This window comes from Meles meles, chromosome 2 (genome assembly GCF_922984935.1).
Source record: "Meles meles chromosome 2, mMelMel3.1 paternal haplotype, whole genome shotgun sequence".
Taxonomy (NCBI): domain Eukaryota; kingdom Metazoa; phylum Chordata; class Mammalia; order Carnivora; family Mustelidae; genus Meles; species Meles meles.
In genome coordinates, this window is record NC_060067.1 from 67,931,943 (window position 1) to 67,949,734 (window position 17,792).

Consider the following 17,792-nt stretch of genomic DNA (forward strand, 5'->3'; position numbering starts at 1 on the left):
AGGATTCCAAGGAAGAGCGTTCCATAAAAGAGGCAGCCAAGAACAGCTGGGGGCACGTGCTTCCCGTCTCCGGATGGGCCGCAGGCTGGCACTCCAGCCGCACCCCTGGTGAAGATGCCGGGAGGCCCCCAGGGACAAGCAGTCACTTGGCCAAGAGCTCTCTTCCTGCCCTGCCTTGCCACACTGCCAGCGAAAGACCTGAATCAGAAGAGAACATGCACAGCCATGGCACACATCTAAGTCTGGAAGCCCCGAGAAGCTGGAAGGGGTTTAAGTGGGTGGGATGTGGATATTTATTCTGCAGGAAGAGCAGTAACTTTCATTTAAAAATCCACCAAAACAGAGGCTGAAATAGGCACTCAGGTTACCTAACATTTGTGTGGGCAGGTACACGAACTTCAAGTCCTTCAGTATTTCCATGCGCTCATTCATCATTCGACAAACGTTCATTGGCAAGCACTTATGACACCGAGCACACAGGGCAGGAGCACAGCCCGTGCCCCCTGGGAGCTCAGGGAGCTGAGTCTGGGGATGAGGCCTAGAGCCCAAGGGTGGAGGAACAGCTGTGACCGGGGATGGGGAGCACACGCAAGGTGACGTACTCAAATTGCCCTCAACTCTGGAGATAAGCAACAAAACATAGCTAAATTAAGTAAGCTTTTAAGTGTCCACACTGACCCTTTAAAAAATTCTCTTTTATGAATAAATTTCAAGCCCTCAGAAAAAACGGGTAAGAAAGAATGGGTCTTGGGGCACCTGGGTGGCTCAGTCAGTTAAGCATCTGCCTTTAGCTCAGGTCATGATCTCAGGGTCCTGGGATCGAGCCCCGCATCGGGCTCCCTGCTCAGAGGGGAGTCTGCTTCTCCCTAGTCCACTCTTCTTGCCTCTGCCTGTTGTGCTTTCTCCCTTGCTCTCTCTCAAATAAATAAATAAAATCTTAAAAAAAAAAAAAAAAAAAGGGAGGAAGAAAGGAAGGAAGGATGGATGGATGGAATGAATCTTGAGACTTACTTTGTGTGTCTGAATCTACTTCATTCTCTCTGGAAGCCTTCGGGGTGTTCATCCTTCTTTCTGGACTAAGAAGCTGGTCCCCAGGCTGCACCACAACTAAAAATCACAACAGATTTCCAAACACTTTTACTATTCCTTATTATTCAAATTTTCACATTCATGCAAAGATTTCAAGATGACAGACTACTTCAAATGAGGTGTAGATTCTCTATAGTCAGTTTTAGACAGCAGACATGGGCATCAGTGTCTGGGCTAGTCTGAAAGGCACAGGACTTGACTTCTACACTGAGATTTCCATGGTTCTCCACTGCCTGCTGCTTCCCACCTCCTGCCCTGGAGGTCTTTATCAGATAGCTCGTGACTCATTACTGCTAAAAGCATCATTGCGATCCCCAAGAAGTCCAGCTTTGAAAAATTACTCCCTAGATCTTCATTTTCAAGCTGACTACAAATGCACAGATGAAAACAATTTAAACAATGAAACTTCAAAACACCCTCTAACATGTAAACTATAATGTCCAATTTTGGGGAAATTCTGGCTAATGACCCTTTTTAAGGACACTGTCCCTTGAAAAGAGTAAGTCATTTTATAATATATTACTATTACAATGCATTATAGAAACAAGCATTTTGACTATAACAGAAAACAATCTTCCTAATGTAATCTTATTAAATCTTATGGTCATGTGGGACTAAAAGCATGAAATAGGTCAAGTAGGACCAGGGATCAAAGGCACATAAAATTAGGAGTATTTTTTATGAAAGCTAGAACTCCAAAACCTAAGCAAAATGACTACAAAAGCAAATTTAAATCCAATTCTAGCGCAGAATCCAAGCCCCAGAGATGAACACGAGGCCCATGTTTTATCCACCAAGTCACCCCAGTTCCTGGTTCGGCCCCTGGTAAACAGGTGGCATGAAATAAAGGCATGTGCTCCAATCTGCAAAGCTGAGTGCCGGTGCCAGCGACAGAGGAGAGAAATGGGCTGTGGCCACGGACTCACCGGCTTCCAGAACGAATCGGACACAGTGAATGAGAGAGCAGGCATGGGTCACCATCTCTGGGAAGGAGAGTGTGCTCCAGAGGCTGGGGAGCTGCAGGGCCAGGCAGCAGCAGTCCAGGCCCGCCTGAAGATCCAGACTCAGCGGGATCTGCTCATGGATCAAATGCCACGCCAGGGCCTAAAGGGGAGAGTTGGCGTTACCAAAGGCTCAGGCCCATTTCCTTCCTGTCTTCAGGCTGTCGGGGAAGCAAACCACCCCCAGCTCTCCGGGAACTGGCCCAAACACGAGAGGCTGGCGGGCCTGACTGCACTCCCAGAGGGACGGGACCCTGTTACCCACTCCCTTACATTCAAGCCTGACCACCCGCTCCCAAGGGTGCTGGAGCTTGCTTCTCTGCCAGGATGGCCACCCTGATCTCATTGCTCCTCCTTGCTACAGCTTCATGGACTCCTCTAGAAGTCCTTCCCTGGCCACATGGTCTCCAGGCCAAGCTCCTCAGGGCTCCCAGGGTGCAGGCAGGCCCTGCCTCGGTCAGAGTCAGAGCCTGAATCAGAGAGCATGGGGCCTGGAGACAGCCAGGCTTGGGTTCAAATGCCCATAGGCTACATCTTAGTGGGTGAAACCCGACAACCCACCAAACCTAAGCCCTGCTTTCCTCATCTGTGAAATGGGACAACAGAGCCCATCTCGCCCAGCACACGGTAGGCATGGGACTGTTGCTGGCAGTGATCATGCTGTACCAGAACTGTCTGCTTGCTGGCTCGCCTGAGCACCACACCAAAACCTCCAGGACCAGTGTCAGCGGCCATCTGAATCGGCCCGGGTCCATACCGGGGCCTGTTAGTTGCGCACCCTCCTCACACCTACCTCTCTGCCGGCTGGGAAGTGGTGGGTGGAGCTCAGGCTGAGTCAGCCATGTCCTGCTCAGGCTGACTAACAGCTCGGGCCCTAGGGCTGCAAGGATGCAGGCTAGACTGTTTGCCACAAGTTGTATGGAAAGGCGATGCACCCACAGTATGTACACATTTGGGGGGTGATCATAAGTGCTAACACAGAGAGCTTAATTTCCCATGCCTGAAACATCTAGGTTTTTACTCTATTTAAAATATAATAATTTTCCCAGACTAATTTCTTTAATTATCTAAAATCAGGATCCAAACTACATTCGCAGTGTTTCCTTAGAGAAAACATTTAATGGATGTCTATTCTGAAATCAAAGGCATCTTAGAGTCAAGGAAAGAGAGCCACACATAAGCACAGGACTCCGCCCACTGTTTGGGAGACCCCGGAAGGTTTCTGCTCACCTCTCCAGTCATCCTTGCTTCTCCCCACCAGACCCTCCTCTAAGGCCCCTGCCCTCACCCAGACATGCCTGGGGGAGACGGCATGGGTGGGTGCCTAGGTCCCAGGCCAGCTAGAAAGTAGGCACAGGAAGTGCTGTGTGGCCAACATCACAAGGCACCTGTGAGGAGCCCCAGAGCCAGAGGGGTGAATGGGCTCAGGAAAGTAGGGGACGGATGCAGTGCTTGACCCCTCGCAGTTATCCCCCAGTGAGGAGAGGAGGTGTCCGACTGCACAGCTCCTGGGTTTCCTACTTCTCCAGTGACAGTCTCTCGGCACAGAAGCACAGACTTACCTCGAGGGTCATGACCACAAACTTCACAGTGTCCCTCTCCTTCTCAGGGGGGAGGTGCAAATGGCTGGGCAGTTTGGGGAACACCAGCAGGTACTGGGCCAGGGCCCGGGCCAGAGTGGTCAAGGACCGATACAACATGGCATCCCCTGAAACACAAGACTGCGGGTGAACACAATTCCAGCAGGAGCTCATGACCCGGGAAAGGCAGTCAGCCCATTCTCGGAGAATCTATGAGATTGTGTGTGTGACTCGGGACACGCTGTCCTCTGAGGCCTATGCTAGTGTTCCTCCAGGGTGAGGCAGAGGAACGGCAAAGGGGCAAACACACCAAAAGACAACCGGACCAAGGGTCCCCAGCCCTGTCTCTCGGTCATCTCTGCACATGCTTTCAGGTTACCAACAGCATTTATTGTACCTTTATTCAGTGCAAAGTACAATACTGTTCTAGGGTATTTTTTAAAAATAAAAGAAGTTTTAATTTTAACTACCAAATAGATCATTCAACTTGTTCCAGTAGGCAGTGGGCTCCACAGGCAGGAATGGCTGGAAGACATGATGGGTGGCAGGAAGCTGCTGAACCAGGCTGGTCACACGGTCCAGAGTCGCTAAGCGAGCTGCTTCAAAAAGGGGGCTCCTCTGGCCCCCAGAGACTTCACGCATGCCCAGGCCCAGGCATGGGGCCAGCAGGCTTAAGTTGAATTCCTGAATTAGGATGTTAAAAGTTCAACAATTACACACTTTCAACCAGGCAAGAAAAACACAACAGAAGAAAGGATAATGCAAACATTTCAGAGAAAGCACAGACGAGTAAATCACAGCAATGTATTTTGAAGAATATTCTACTTCCCAGAATAAATACCATATGCTCCGTGAAGCATATTTCTAGTCTCTTTGGGGTACTTTAGTATTAAAGAAAGATTTTAAATTTTTCTATGCCTTCAGATTTGTTTGAAATAAGAAACTGAACATATGTGATTTTTAAGTGATGAAAATACAAAATGAAGCTGACATGGCACCCAAGAAATCCAGTGAAACACCAAACACTCCCTAAGTTTGAGAAAGATAAGCTACATCCAAAGGCAGTCAAAATAAACCAAAATGGCCACAACTGTTGGTGAGAAGCAGCATTTCTATGATAGTGGATCCAGTTGTACCAGGTTTTGCCAACTTCTAAAAATCACTGAAGGATTTTTTGGGCCAATTTTCAGGTAGAATATTCATCTCAATTTAGGTAACATTCAGAAAAGCCCGTGTCATCATCAGTAACCAAAACTGAACCTTTCTGCTACAGCCAGAACTTTTAAGCTATTAAAAAGTCCAATTACTGAATTTGAGAAATTCAGTAACTGGATCGTTGAGCAAATTTATCATTCAGCAAATCAGCTTTCACTGAATGGAGCTTAAATTGATTTTAGCAGCTGATTTTGAGCCAATGCTGTTTTTTCAACACAGCTCCTGCTGTCAAAGTGATGAAGAATCAGTACTTGGGAACATATGGCTGTGTGCCTCTGCCCCGAGTCCCTTCACCCATGCCGAGTCCCTCCTTTGCTGCCTGCCCCCCAGGGCCTTGCTGCTCACCATTCCCACGTGGCCCATCAAGGCTGCACTAAACACCTGAGGGTTTAGCCAGCTGCTCGTCCTTGGAGGTCTGGGACAAAAGCTGCCAAGGCTGCGGCTGGTGCAACCAGGGGCTCTAGTCCCTACAGGACCTGCCCAGGAGCTGAGGGCAGGGACACAAGGCTCTGCAAGGCCTCCCAGCCTGCATTCCTGCACGATATCAAGGGTGGGGAGGGGGACCTCATGATCTGTAGGGTGTAAGCCTAACTACACATCATGAATGGTTACATACACCATAGGTAACACGGAGTGGGCCTCACTGGATGAAGTATGGGTACGGGGACCTCACCATAAGTAGTGGGGGCAGGAGGACCTCACCACATAAAACAATGGGAGGGGTCTTACTAAAATCAACTTCCAGAATACCATGAGAGTCAGTTAAATCATCTACCATGACACCATTTTCATACCTGTCCTCATGATGATGAGGACATACGGTGAGAACAGAATGCAATCCAAGACAACCTCTTTTCTTCAAATCCATGGGAAGCTGAATTAGACACAATTTACCTCCTTTTGAATTCTAATGCAGCTGAAATAACGTCCTGTCCCACCTGGATGAGACTTACCCTGCCCCTGTCCCATCTAGACTGGAGTCTCCCAGGCTCCAGCCTGTATCAGTCTCTGCCATTAAGGCAGAAAAGTGAGTGGCCCATGTCCGAAGCTGGTCACACGAGGATAAAACAAATCAGGCACCCTGCCAACACCCCGCTGTTCTCCGCCATACCGAGTTCATCATGAATGTGCTCATGTCACTGGGAGGAAGCCGATTCACCAGTTCTGCCCCTTCCAGCAGCGCAGAATCTGACCTAGTCCAGCACTGGGATTTGACTAGACGCAGGTACCAGTCCTGGGAAGAAGAAAAAGGTGGATAACCCTGTGAAATTTGGCATGGCTTTTAGGGGCTTCAACTCTACTGATGTGTGCTGTTTCTTTACCCACTGCCCCTCACATCCTGTGGCCCTAGACTGAAGGACAAGTGGCCTCCTGGGGACTAAGAATGCGGCTTCTGTGAAACTGGATTCCAGCTGGATTCTAGGTGGCGATGCAGCCACTCACCAAACCACTAGCCTTTTCCATAGGAACCGCTACAAAGGCTGTATCTTGGACTTGCTGTCCCCACCTGGACAACCTCTGCTTCTCCCCTCCCCTGGTGAACATCCACGTATCCTCCTAACTCAGTTCAAGTACTAGGGCAGCAGGCCCTCCACTCTGTGCCCTCGTCCTCTGTCCACCCTTTGCCTGGTGCTGCTCCCAATGTCTTCTACTGGGGTGTTTGCAGCGCTCCTCTCTCTCCAAGGACAGTGCAGCATTCGCCCTAGCACTGCCGTTCTGTGCCCAGACTATGGATTTCCAAACTCCAAGCTCATGTCTACACTGACCTCCCTCCAGAAAGCAGGGTACCAAGGATTAGCCAAGGCTCCAAACGGTCTCCAGCTCTGAGATGTGAGTAGCAAGGGTTGTGACCACATACCAGGGTCCTTGGGAAGGTGCAGTCACCACACAGGAGGTCAGCAGGTTTAAGGAGAGGCAGACAGGCCAAGTGGGCGAGCACAACCCTATGCAGGCTATGGCCACTGCTTTCCTGACTCTCCCATCTCCCTGATGCCAAGATGCCAAGCCAGCATTTCCTTTTTCACCCTACAGTTCCTGTTCAGGACCTAGGCTGGGCCTCAGGCGTCCTGTCAGTGATGGGAACCTGCCTAGTGCTGGCGAGGAATGGCAGGCTGGGAGCCCCCTGGGACCACACCAGGTGCCAGGATGTCCTGCTGCCTGAGCTGCCCCGCCACATGCTCTGGATTTGCCAAAGATGTAGAAGACGCACAGGAATGGCTGGTGTGCAGAGTGGGCCCCTCATGCCACATGCACACGGGCTGGACACGTACTTTGTCTGGAACCACGGTCTCCAGTGCCAGGGGCCCATCCCCGTCCAGCGGGTGGGACGTGACCGGAGGAGAAGGGCCGCGTGAGCCAGGTGCGGTGGCAAGACGTAGCCTGTCCAGCAGGGAGTAGAGCCTCTGGTGTCTGGAATCCAATCACACGTGGGGTTAGAGCACAGTCTCCCAGGTTACGAAGTAACAGTGGCTTCTTAAGCGAGATGCAACATGTTTGACACTTTCTCTTCAGCTCTGCCTCAACAACACTCAAGACAAGGCATGATGCAAATTCAGGGTCTAGCTTATTTTTAATAACCACAGTTCACACCCCACAAATGTTCTGCAGACATTTCATTTAGACTCAAACACTGTAGCAGGCAATACATGGTTTAACAGCTAATAAAAGCATTCTTTACAAATGCAAAAGAGATCATCTATTCTAAGATCCAAGCAAACAAAATCTCCCATTGATTCTCCCGATGTGATACAATGTATACCAATCTGTGTTCACTTCATAGAGGAAGCACCGCATCTGGCAAGATATTTATAATCTTCTTCATCTGTGCGGAATACTAAGTCTGGAGTCAAAAAATAAGAGTCTGACCTTCTACCATCTGCTATGAGAGCAACAACTTCATGATGCAAATCACAACACGACTGGGCCCAGCAGACTGGAAAATCACGCAAACCGCATGCTGCCGAGCAGGCTGGGTGCCCGTCCAAACAAGGACGCTGGCAACGAGCTACCGTGCGGCAATTCTGCTCTGTTCTTGCTCTCCTGCGTGCACTCCTGTGAGCGCGCACACACCTTCCCCCATGTGGAGGGAAAAAGGTGAAATTCAAAGGTAAAATGTATTTTATTGTGCAAACAGATAATGTCATGATCTCTGATAAAGGCTTCTAAAAGACTAGGCAGCGGAATGAAATGACAAAACTAGAACGAGATCACATTTTAACAAGACGCAGATGTCATTTTTGCATGCCAGGAGCCAGGTAACATCTTTCAGACTCGCCCGCTCTCATGTTGCAGCCTGTTACGTGCACTGACTTGGCTACAATCAAGCTGGTCACTCCCATTCTCCTGTATCACAGGTGGTAGACACGGGCAACCTGGATACGCACGGGCCTCAGCCAGCCAACAGAATGCAGGCATGTCCCTGTCACCACAGGTGGTGCTGCCCGTTCAGCTCCCTTTTCATAAAGTGAGAGCCCATTTTGTTGAATTTAGGAAGGTTTTCTATTAGGGCCTTTCTGCAGCGAACTCGTCTAGAAAGCACATCGGTGTCCCATCCTGAGTTCATTCTCTTACAAATCTAAGTGTTTCTATGGAGAAGGAAGGGACGCCTGGAGGGAGCATTACCTCTGAGCCAGCCCGCTGCTCTGAAGGTACTCCTGGATCCTGCTCAGCTCCTCTGCGGGCAGCTGGGCTGCACTGCTCTGAAGGAGACAACAACACATCAGCCAAGTGTGTACCGTGGAAGGAGTCAGAATAACCCCGCGCTCACTTTAGAGGGAAAGACCACAGTGTACAGTTTGTTGTAGCAGAGGCACACGGGCGGAAAGTACGAGAAGTACTCCTGTCGGGCACACAAAGAATGACCGACTCGTGCACCTCAGACATGCTTCTCCCAGGGGTGTGTGAAGAATATGCCCAGGGAGGAGAAAACCAGGCAAGGGTTCTGAAAACCCTGCTAAGTTCTTGGTAAAAATAAGCGTCAGTGTTTTTCTGGTACCTGTAAATTTGCGGCCAGAAGCATTTCCACCCGACGACAAGCCAGCGTGTCGACCATGCGAGCCAGCACACGGAACGGAGTGCACAACAGCTTGTCCACATACAGCGTCAGCACGGCACCTGACTGGCTGAGATGAATCCCTTCCAGGCACTGAAGTGTCTTCTTCAGGGTGGTCGGCTGGCGGGGGGCGCAGGAAAGCAGAGAGAGCACACGATGGGCCAACTGGAGTCAGCAGTTTAAAAATTCCAATAGTACATTTTTATGGTGGGGAAAAAGACCCCGACTGACTGCCGGTATGAGGGAGACTTACGGTGGAAAGATTTTCACAGCGGGACTGAATTGCCTGGATGAAGAGGCCACTGGCAGCAGAGTTCCGGTGAACAGCACTAATGAAATCCTGAACGGGAGGCTCGTGGGACAGACTGATGAGGTCCTGGATATGATTCACGATGAGCCACGTTAGGTGCTCTGAATCATGCAGGTTCTGACACTGCAAAGAAGGAATGACAAGACTCGTTCTCAAGCAGACAAGGACAGAACAAACGTGGATGCCCCAGAAAAGGCCAGAAGAGGCGGGAAGGGGAAAACAAATTCCAAAGTATAATCCTCACTGAAGCTATCTAATGTCTGACCACCAATGATCATCAGGGTCGGAACTGACCTCACAGCCTCTGGCACCTTCTACCCACTGGGGCTGAAACGGTTGGTGGTCGGATCCCACCCGTCACGGGCACCTGCCAAGGACCGGCGACCCCACGGCAGAGGACCGCTAGGGGCAGTGCTGCCCTGCCCCAAGGTGACGACCCGCACCGTGATGCAAGAGCAGGTGACACAGCCTGGTCTGTCCAGGCTTTGGTTTGGCTAACAGAGAGTGCTCCCCAGTTCTCCTTCTCCAGCTCTGTGACAGGCCAGTGGGGAAAATGGGTTCCCTGTACCTGCCACAGTTTTGACAGAATTCTTAAATCCAAAATATGAACAGATTCCACGAATCGAATGGACATTAAGGGGAGAAATTTAAGATTTATAAGGATATAAATATCCATCTTTGAGTATGTATGTTGTCTTTTCATTTTAATTCATAATTCTCCTAGGCAGAAATTATAAAATGAGACCAATTCTTTGACATCTGGTTAATGATTAATATTTTCCATGTGGTATAATTTGATAGTATTAGTTTATAAAACTAGTATTTTCCTTACATTTCTGTGAAAGACATTATGCAATTATACTAAATTATTTCTCAGAAGTAAAATAAGATAGAAAAACTAATTCAACATAAAGAATGCTAATCAAAAAATGAGTATCAATAAAAAAATAACAAAAAATCTGTATGACAACCACCATTTGCTAGAAGGAGTGCCCTTCCTTTTCTAGTTAAGAATGTCACATGCTTTGCTGTGTGAAAACAGTATGAACATGGTGCTGTGTTTGTGCCAAAGAAACACACATGCTGTAACCAGTGGAGAAAAAGCACCAAATCCCAGCCAAAATGCCACAATAGGATTTTTGAGTAGTGCAGTTACATGGAGGCTGTATTTTCTTGTTTATTGGTTTTTGTCAATTTTCTATGTTAAAATGTACTGCTAGTTTTATGGTCAAAAACTCTACAAAAGTTATTTTTAAAAAATGGATGATTCCAACAAGAATTCATTTTAAAATGCAACAATGGGCACCAACCTCCTCTGCACAGATGGGACGTTTAAAGCAGAACCCCACTCCAAGTCACGCTCGCCGAGGAGGTGACAACGGAGTGAAACCTTCCATAGACAAACCTCCACATCCATGACGGGCCAGAGAAGGACGAGACGCCTGCTGTGGCCCCAAGGCGACGGCGGCGGGAGGTCGGTCTGCAGGAGCGTCCCCTGCACTGGGGCTCTCCAGCGCCCCGCCCACCGGGACCCGTGTCCTGACTTACGACATAATCGCAGAAGAGAATGAGAGCTCCCCTTCGCACTATCTCTCTATTGCACATCCCAAGCTTGTAGGCCGCACCAGGGTCCTCCTCCTCTCCAGGCATCTGGGGGCTGAGTGACTTCGTACTGGACAGACTGCGTCTCCTGTAAGGAGGAACAGACGCATTGACCATGTTTCCGGGATGAAAACAAGCTTATCTTCAAAGCAGAAGACAACCAGAAGCTCCGTTCCCGCGCTGGAGCAGACGGGGTTTCAGCCCTGCCGCACACTCTTAGCGACTAACTTCTGAACCATGGCAAAGCACGTGTGGGTGTCCCAAAAACATGGAGATCTCACCGGCAAACAGTCCAATGCTCTACTTAAGGCAGAATCTGCCATGAAGCCGCACTTTCCACCGGTGCTCAGACACCGGGCTCCCCCTGACCGTCCGCGATTCCCAGCGCGTATCTGTGTGATCGCCGCACTCTGCCAGGACAGAGTCCTCATGGGGCTGGACTTGACCCCAGGACGAATGGTGAGATGCTGCCACCCTCACCGGCCCACGGGGATGTGCCGCCACGCCACTGTCAGAGAGCACTTCTGCAAAACTCGCTCCCCACTTTTGAAGTTTACTTTAATTCTCAGTCGATGGGATTACACCCTTGGGAATCCCCAACGCTGCCACAAGCCCTCAGACGCACATGTTGCCACACCTGTAACCAGCCCCTGCTTCAGAGCCTAATCAGGGATGATACCCCTCCCTCAGCAACAAAGAGCCTGTGCATCTCCGCTGAGGCTTAGCAGGGACAGAGGTCACGTGAGGACAAGAATATTCTGAAATGTCTCAACTTTTCCTACAATACCTCAAAATTTACAAGAGAATTGGTATAAAATAGTCTGCAAGTTAAAAAAAAATGTTCCAACTCCAATTTCCCTTTCCTCAGCTGGTGAGTGTGTGGATACCTTTTCAGGCTGGGTAGAGGCTTTTTCTGCCAAATATGAAACGGCAGGAATGGTGGCCAAAAAGCTACTAGAGGAAATAATTCCTAGGTTTGGGTTGCCTCTCGCAATTGGGTCAGACAACGGCCCTGCATTTGTGAATTTGGTCTCATAGGCATTGGTCAAGGCCATGGGCACTAAATGGAAACTACACTGTGCCTACCGGCCCCAGAGCTCCGGACAAATAGAAAGAATGAACCGGACTCTTAAAGAGACCTTGACAAAGTTAATTCTGGAAACTGGTGGTGGATGGGTGGATCTCCTTCCCTTCGCCCTCCTTAGGGCACGATGTACACCCTACTTAAACAAGGTAAATAATGTTCAGGAGACCCCGCTCCACTCTGCCCACGGCTATAAGAGGTTTCCCTAACAGAAATGACTGATCAGTCTGTACTCCAGTCACTGCAGGCACTACAGTCTGTCTTAAAAAGAACCCACGCAGGGATCCGAGCTGCCTACACTGAGACGGAGATGGAAATAAGACCGCATCCTTACCAACCCGGAGACTTGGTTTGGATACATTGCCACTGAATGAAAAACTTTGAACCTCGCTGAAAGGGACCATTCACTGTCATCCTGACCACCCCCACGGCAGTAAAAGTAGAAGGCATCAGGGCCTGGATTCATGTCATGTCATGTCAAACGAGCCGAAAACAAGGACACCCCCAGAAATGGGAGTCACTGCCGGAGGACCCCACTAACTGTGGACTAAAACTAAGACTCAAAAGGGTTTCATAACTTGGTCACTTTTAACCTTGCTCCTACTCAGCAGCAGCAGCCAGGGGACACTTCATCGGCCTAAAACAGCCCAATAGAAAATCAGAAAAACAGCGGATGAAACAACACTCAAGGTTAATGACACCTCAGGTCAGCCTGTTTTCACCCTCAAGAACTGGCTGAAGAGTCAAAGAATTGACTAATCTCCAAAGAAAATGGGGGGATGTTAGGGCCAATTTAATGTTAAAACCTGTTTAACTATTAGGGCCTGCTTAGCCAGAGCGACTCCATATTGCCTAGGTAGCCGTATTGTTGTTTACATCCATGGACTTCATTCCGGGAATAAATGCCCCAGTAGTTCCTGGTATGGTTCCGGGTATCGATTCCGGGAGTAAATGCCATAACAATAGAAGTCACGTACCTTGGGTCTGTGGTTATGCCCTATAAAACCAGCCTGTGAGATCGGGAGGGGGTCGCTCTCTTCGGAGGCGGCCCTGGCCGGTCAGTCTGACTTCTAATGCTTGGCATAGAATAAAGCTTCACATAACTTTCACTTTGTCTCAGTCTCGTTCCCCTGGCCAGTCATTCTAACTTCTAATGCTTGGCATAGAATAAAGCTTTGCATAGCTTTCACTTTGTCTCAGTCTCGTTCCTTTGATAACGGACCCCAACAAGTGGATGCACCCACGACATTATCTGTACGACAGAATACTATTCACTGGTCCGAAGAATGCACCACTGAGCTGTGCAAGGCCATAAATGAGCTTTATATCTCCTGCGCTAAGTGACAAAGCCAGACTCAAAAAGTTACAGACTGCAGAACTCAATCCATACGGCATTCTGCAACAGGCTGAACACAGGGACGGAGCACGGACCAGTAACTGGGGAACAGGGGGCCAAGGGTGACCACAGAGGACAAAGGGGACCTTATGAAGTTATAGAACATCCTATACTATGACTATTGGCGGTGTTTACCTGACAATATTTGGTACAAAAGAGTGTTTCCGTGTAGCGTTTAAGTCATAGGTCAATGAAAAACCCACCAACGGAAATGCCTCCTCTTCTCAGCCCTCCGGCCAGCCCCCATTTCACGATGGTACGGCTACAGGGGTCTCTGCGGGGGAGGGGGCAGAGCCTGCAATTCAATTTGAATGTCAACCCATGTCAATCCAAACTGAGTCCCAGCTTATAGTGGGCAGCCCTGGAGACCTCAGGACAGATGCAGCCAGACACTGACGGGGAATGAACGCCCCAAATCCAGGGGGCCATGCCATACCCCCAGTGCCATGGCACATGCAAGACCCTAACAGGCCACCAGAGGGCAGGCAGACTGGAAACAAATCAGTGAAGACAGAGGCCCCCAAACAAGAAGTGGCCAGAGCACGGCTTCTCCACTCGCCTGAGAGCCTGCCTCTGAGCTGGGGAGGTCACCGTTGTGTGGGACCGCATCTATCTACTGAGTCTCCAGATACATAAAAATGGAGGCCAGCCCTGTAGGGAGGGCCTGGTCAGTGTCCTGAGACAGAAAAGACAAAAAAGAGGAACACGGGTGGGGAAGGAAGAAGGGAAGTCTGACCTGGGGATGATACTCATGTGGTCACAGAGCACCGTCCAGAGCCCATAGAAAGCATCCTGGGGCCGCTGCGTGAGCCAGGCCAGCTCTCAGGACAGGAGGTCAGGACAATACCAGCCACACTTCTGCAAGCGAGCAGCACACCACGGTACCATTTAAACAGCATTCCAAAACATGAAATGCATTAAATACGAGAAATGCTTGCACATGACACACTACGAGATGCTGTTGTGGCAAATTTGAGACTGAAATACCCGAAGAGAGACCATGCTGGAAGACTGAGTGTCTGGACTCTGAATGCCAGTGCTCCCTCTGTCCCAGACCAGCCATGAGCTCTCCGAGAGGCCAGTGGGCTCTTGTGGACACTGCCAAGCCGACTCTAAAACGTGTCATGGAAACACAAAGAACCTACAGGAGCCAAAACTATTTTGTAAGTCAAAAGAGTGGGGGACCTGGCAGGGTAGCCGAGGCGACGACACCATGTTGGCAGGGAAGGCACCGGTTGAGGGGTGCGAGTGGAGCCCACAGGCAGGTCCGTGCGTCTACACTGCACCGCGCACTGAGAAAGTGCCCAGGGAACTCACAAGAGAAAGTGCAGTCTTTTCACAAAAAACAGTGAAAGAACCACCCTTCGGGGGGTGGGGTGGGGAGAGGACTCTTCACCCTCATGCTTTGTCACCCACAAAAATTAATTCAGAATGGTAAACAGCAAAGCTACACAATTTCCAGAAGAAACCACAGAGGAAAATCATGACCCTGGGGTAGGCAAACCTTTCTTGGATTGAACAGAAAAAGAATGAAAAAGAAAAACTGATGCACTTGTTTTAATAAAAACTTAAAAATTTTGCTCTTGAAAAGAAACCATTAAAAAAATAAAATGGCAAATCACAAATCGAGAGAAAACATTTACTTAGATCCAGAATATATAAAGAACTTACAACTCAACAACAAGATAGCAAACAGCCTAATTTCAAACAACTGGTGAGTATCTGAACACAGGCTTTACGACAGAAGATCCACAAACGGCCAATAAGCACACGAAAACATGACCACCTTTACTCGCAAACAGTGAAATGCAAACGGGGACCTCCAGAAGCCTCTGCAGCTGCTCCAAGGGCACACAGGGAAAGCTCCCAGGCACCGCGTTTCGGTGAGGGCCTTGCGCCCCATCTCCCACGTGTCCTCCCCTCCGGAGCAAACCTCCTCCTGGGGCCTATCCAGAGCTGTGTGCTCCAAAATGTGCCCGCTTCTGTGATGCCTCTTCCTCAACTTTTACTTGGAAAACTTTGAAGCCAACAGAAAAGCTGAAAGATGAATTCGATGATGTCACACCCTCTTCACCTAGATTCAACCACTATATTGTCACCATGATGCACACATGCACACCCCACACATGTGCACTCACACGTACGACTCTACACGCATGCTCCACACACGCCCACACTCTACACACACCACACATATGCACTCACATGTATGAACACACTCTACACACACACATGCACTCTGCACATACACAAGACACGCCACACGTGCACTCACACATTATGCACACTTTCTGGCCTGCACCACCTGAGAGTATTCACGTGGGTGAAGACACTTCAACCCAAAGTACTTCAGCAGGGGTTCCTGAGAACTCATCACCACAAAACAACAGGTCTCCTAGAACTCACATTCAAATTCCCTCCATTATCCCAACAGTGTTCTTTTCTGGATGTTTTACCCCCCAGATCTGTAGAAGGCCCTTCCTAATCAGAGTGGGGTCCACCCTCCCACTTCCTCTTGACCCCACTCTAGGTCCCTCTGCCCTCACCACCCATTAGCCAACAAAAGGAGGACAAGGAGGAGGAGGAAGAGAAGGTGGGAGAAGTAGAGGGGAGGTGGGAGGGGAAAGGAAACTCAGTGACTCACACACCCATGGGGGTGACAGATGATTTCTCACCTTCTGTCCACCTGCACACACCTGCTAGCATCAGCAGCTAACTCAAGTCCCAGCCCACCAAGTCCTCCCCACACAACTCAACCTCAGGTGCCCAGGGGAGTTTCCTGGGGAAACTGTGAGAACACGAAAGCCCAGGATCCTAATTCCTAAGGTACCCAGCTACCAGGTCCAGCAGTGAGCTGGGTCGCAGTCCTGGTCCCTGTAACAAGCCCCTGATGGCTCTGAGGCACAGTCCCTAAGGACTCAGGGCCTGGCCTGGATTCCTGGGTTCCATGGACCAGAGCATTGGCAGTACCCGGGACCCTAGCAGAAAGGCAGAGTCCCAGGTCCAACTAGTGATCTGCTAAACCAGAACCCGATTTTAATAAGCTCACTGGGGGATTTATATGTACAGCAAAGAAACACTGAAGCAGACACTCGTTTCTGTTCCTGACTCTCATGGCACATCATGTTCTCGAAGCATTTCCAATGTTCTCACTGGTCTGTCTCCCCCAACTAAACTGTAAGCACGCGGAGAGCAGAAAACACATTATTTTTCTTTGCACATACCACAGCATATAGCACAGACATTGAAAGATGCCTACTAACACTGGGTTTTCCAGCTGAAAGCAATGGAGTGGCCCAACTAGGCTCCCAGGCCTCACACAGCTCAGCCCTTCCACAATGAGCATAAAGGAGCTGACCCCCACCCTGCTGCCTTGCCTTCTCTCCTCACCGTGGGCTCTCGAGCCTTCCAGAAACTTGGCACTGAGGACTCAGCTCAGCGGATGGGCATCAAAGGTTCTATTCCCACATGTGTGTTAAGGTCTGAGCAGGACAGTGCCCAGATATAAAGGCTGAACCCTGAAAACTTTTTGCAAAAAAGGGGTCACCCCCAATCAGATACTTCACGAGTCTTTGTGAATGATGAAAAATAGTGTATTTCCAGGCAGTTTTGAAATGTTGCTCAGTAATTACTTCATTATCTAGGAATAACCAGAACCACATTTAACTTATAACTTATAATGAAGTTAAGACGTTGCAACATGTCTGGCTCTGGAAGCAATTTAAGGACGAGAGCCTAGCAGGAGGGACATGGCATGACAAGAACGACCCTCAAGAGAAGCCGTGTCAAAGAGACTGTCACAGAAACCGTACTTGGAAAGCCACGGCCATACTGAGTGCCTTCAGCCCGACCACATCACCCCTGCTGCGAAGCGCCCATGGGAGGAAGGCAGAGCCGCGACACAGTCTGCAAGAAGCCTCGAGGAATCGGGGCCAGAGCTTGGGCTGCCCCAGTGCTGGCTTTCAGGCCACAGGCCAGACGTACCTGGGGGTCTGCTGCACCTCTGCCCACCAGCGATAGTCGGTGTGGCTGACCAGCAGCAGGATCTGGCACCAGAGCAGCACCAGGGCCGGGTGCGTGGGCACCATGGCACGCACCCGCGCGTTCAGCCTCTCCAGGCCGTAGAAACTGCCATCGGTGCTGTCTACTGTGAAGAGTCTGGAGGCAGCGGCTGTGATTCTCCGGAACATTCCTACAAATAAACCAGAAGGAGAACTAAGAGGGAAACATCTTTGCTGCTCGTTGTGGCCACAGGAAGATCTTCCAGAAAAAGATACACCCTCGGCTCTTTCCCTATACTCACACATTCAAAGCATTTGGCGCTTAGAAAATCAGGCTTTCGAAGCAAAAGCCAGAGAGGCTGCTTATCTAATGGAGCAGCCAAGGACATTAACATTCTCACTCTCCCGGGTACTCTCCCTACTGCCGTTAGCAAACTGTCCAGGAGCTCCACGCCAAGAGCCG

General features: G+C 49.7%; 1 protein-coding gene across 3 annotated transcripts in view; it reads right to left on the minus strand.

Annotated features, from left to right (window-relative positions):
- Positions 1 to 17,792, minus strand: part of HTT (huntingtin) — a 142,687-nt gene that overhangs the window by 23,663 nt on the left and 101,232 nt on the right. For all 3 annotated transcript variants that reach the window (XM_045990446.1, XM_045990439.1, XM_045990429.1), the window contains 11 exons: positions 17,313 to 17,520; positions 10,795 to 10,936; positions 9,190 to 9,369; positions 8,880 to 9,056; positions 8,507 to 8,583; positions 7,156 to 7,294; positions 5,997 to 6,119; positions 4,141 to 4,354; positions 3,653 to 3,798; positions 2,016 to 2,193; positions 1,012 to 1,107 (listed from right to left, as the gene is read on the minus strand). In XM_045990446.1, the coding sequence (XP_045846402.1) occupies positions 1,012 to 1,107; positions 2,016 to 2,193; positions 3,653 to 3,798; positions 4,141 to 4,354; positions 5,997 to 6,119; positions 7,156 to 7,294; positions 8,507 to 8,583; positions 8,880 to 9,056; positions 9,190 to 9,369; positions 10,795 to 10,936; positions 17,313 to 17,520 (1,680 nt within the window). The remainder of the gene's footprint in view (positions 1 to 1,011; positions 1,108 to 2,015; positions 2,194 to 3,652; positions 3,799 to 4,140; positions 4,355 to 5,996; positions 6,120 to 7,155; positions 7,295 to 8,506; positions 8,584 to 8,879; positions 9,057 to 9,189; positions 9,370 to 10,794; positions 10,937 to 17,312; positions 17,521 to 17,792) is intronic.